Source organism: Pinus tabuliformis, chromosome J (assembly GCF_031772625.1).
Source record: "Pinus tabuliformis cultivar Carrire ecotype Pingquan chromosome J, CPIR1, whole genome shotgun sequence".
NCBI classification, from domain to species: domain Eukaryota; kingdom Viridiplantae; phylum Streptophyta; class Pinopsida; order Pinales; family Pinaceae; genus Pinus; species Pinus tabuliformis.
The window spans coordinates 772,048,295-772,049,731 of record NC_142295.1 but is presented as its reverse complement, the minus strand read 5'-3'; the positions used below and the strand labels follow the sequence as shown (position 1 = coordinate 772,049,731).

Here is a 1,437-nt window from a genome sequence, read left to right as displayed (position 1 = left end):
GATGTTAGCCGTCATTATCATGACGCTGCCATAGAAAATTAAGATGACAATACAAGACAAGAAATTGTGAACCAATATATTTTATATTCATGAAGCAAACTTCTGTACTAATACTTGTAATTTTTGAGTTTGGGTTGTTTGAGACAGATATTTAACAGAAAAATTTGAGGGTGAATATTTGTCCTTATTCATTGTTGCTTTCCATTATAAATATAGTCTAGACAATTTAAGAAGCTCTATTTCCTCAATTTTTTTCTTAAAAATCAATTATTTTTTCAATAAAACAATTATCTAAATTTCAATTAATCACTACTTTCCACATTCCCTACTCTTATTAACTACTTTCCACAATCCCTACTCCTCTTATTAGCGTGCCTTTTCACTCCCTCCGATTAACGTTCCTTCTAGCTGCAATTGATACTAATCTTACAATACAACCTCCTTTGCAATTCTGTAAATGTGAGAAGCGTGGCATCGGGCCAGAATTGATAAAGTGATTATAGTCTTGAGCATATGGGTATTCAAATCGCACGAAGCAATCTCAAAATGTTTCGCAAAATTAAATTGGAGTCAGCCGCAAGAGATCTTCGACTTCTCTCGCGGACACTGAGACACCAACCCCAAGCAATCTAAATCTCGCGGTTTTAGGTATCGCACGTATAAATAGACACGGACACATAATAATACCATCTATCTTCTTTGGTGTTGTAGTTGACCGGCACATCGGTTGTGTGGCGATTAAAAGAAGGCGCAAACCTTATCCTGATATTTGCGGCATTTGCATATGTTCGTCTTCCATTCCCCAGTTTGTTAAAGAGAGGACATTAAGGTAGGCGATGGAGTCTGAGTTCGAGCCCGCAGTACGCACGGAAGAGACTCCTGAAGCTCTAATCGTCATCGTTGATCTCCCAGGTAAGTGATTTCCAGGAATATGCGTAGTTATTCTTTCCTTTTCGTTTTTATGAAATCCAAATTGCGTTGCCTCTTTGTGTTTATTGAGCACTTTTTGAGATAATTGGATCAATGATTTGTCTGTTCAGGTTTCAAGAAAGAAAATCTGAAAGTGCATGTGGATAACCGGGGAAATCTCTCCATCAGCGGAGAACATGGTGTCAAGGAAATGGAGGAAATGGCGAAGGTGGGAGGAAGATTGGAGAAAATGCAAAGATTCAGAAAGGCTATTGTCATTCCCAAAATTTGAATAATGATGGGCGCATCAGGGCCAAGTTTAGGGATCAAACGCTCCGTATCTCCTTGCCTTTGCATCACATCTCCGAGCAACAGAATCAGGATGCTATTCTTGCCGGTGAAGAGCCGGTTCAATCTGCACAGTCAAAGGACGACAGGTCGTGTCCCGCAGGGCAAGAAGATTCGATTCAGGAACAACCAGGGCTTGCACAAGACTATCAAAGAGAAATACATCTAGAGGCGATTCAA

At 39.7% G+C, this 1,437-nt stretch overlaps 1 protein-coding gene across 1 annotated transcript; it reads left to right on the top strand.

The window, feature by feature from the left end:
* Positions 1-695: 695 nt before the first annotated feature.
* LOC149229011 (18.1 kDa class I heat shock protein-like) lies at positions 696-1,201 on the top strand. Its single transcript, XM_089380936.1, has 2 exons — positions 696-912; positions 1,041-1,201. Exons 1-2 carry the CDS (start codon positions 837-839, stop codon positions 1,199-1,201), a joined length of 237 nt encoding a protein of 78 aa, XP_089237062.1. The 5' UTR covers positions 696-836.
* Positions 1,202-1,437: the final 236 nt, after the last annotated feature.

Coding starts and splice junctions, on each gene's coding strand:
- LOC149229011 (XM_089380936.1), top strand. CDS start 837: ATGGAGTCTGAGTTCGAGCCCGCAGTACGCACGGAAGAGACTCCTGAA. Junction 913..1,040: donor CGTCATCGTTGATCTCCCAG/GTAAGTGATTTC, acceptor TTGTCTGTTCAG/GTTTCAAGAAAGAAAATCTG.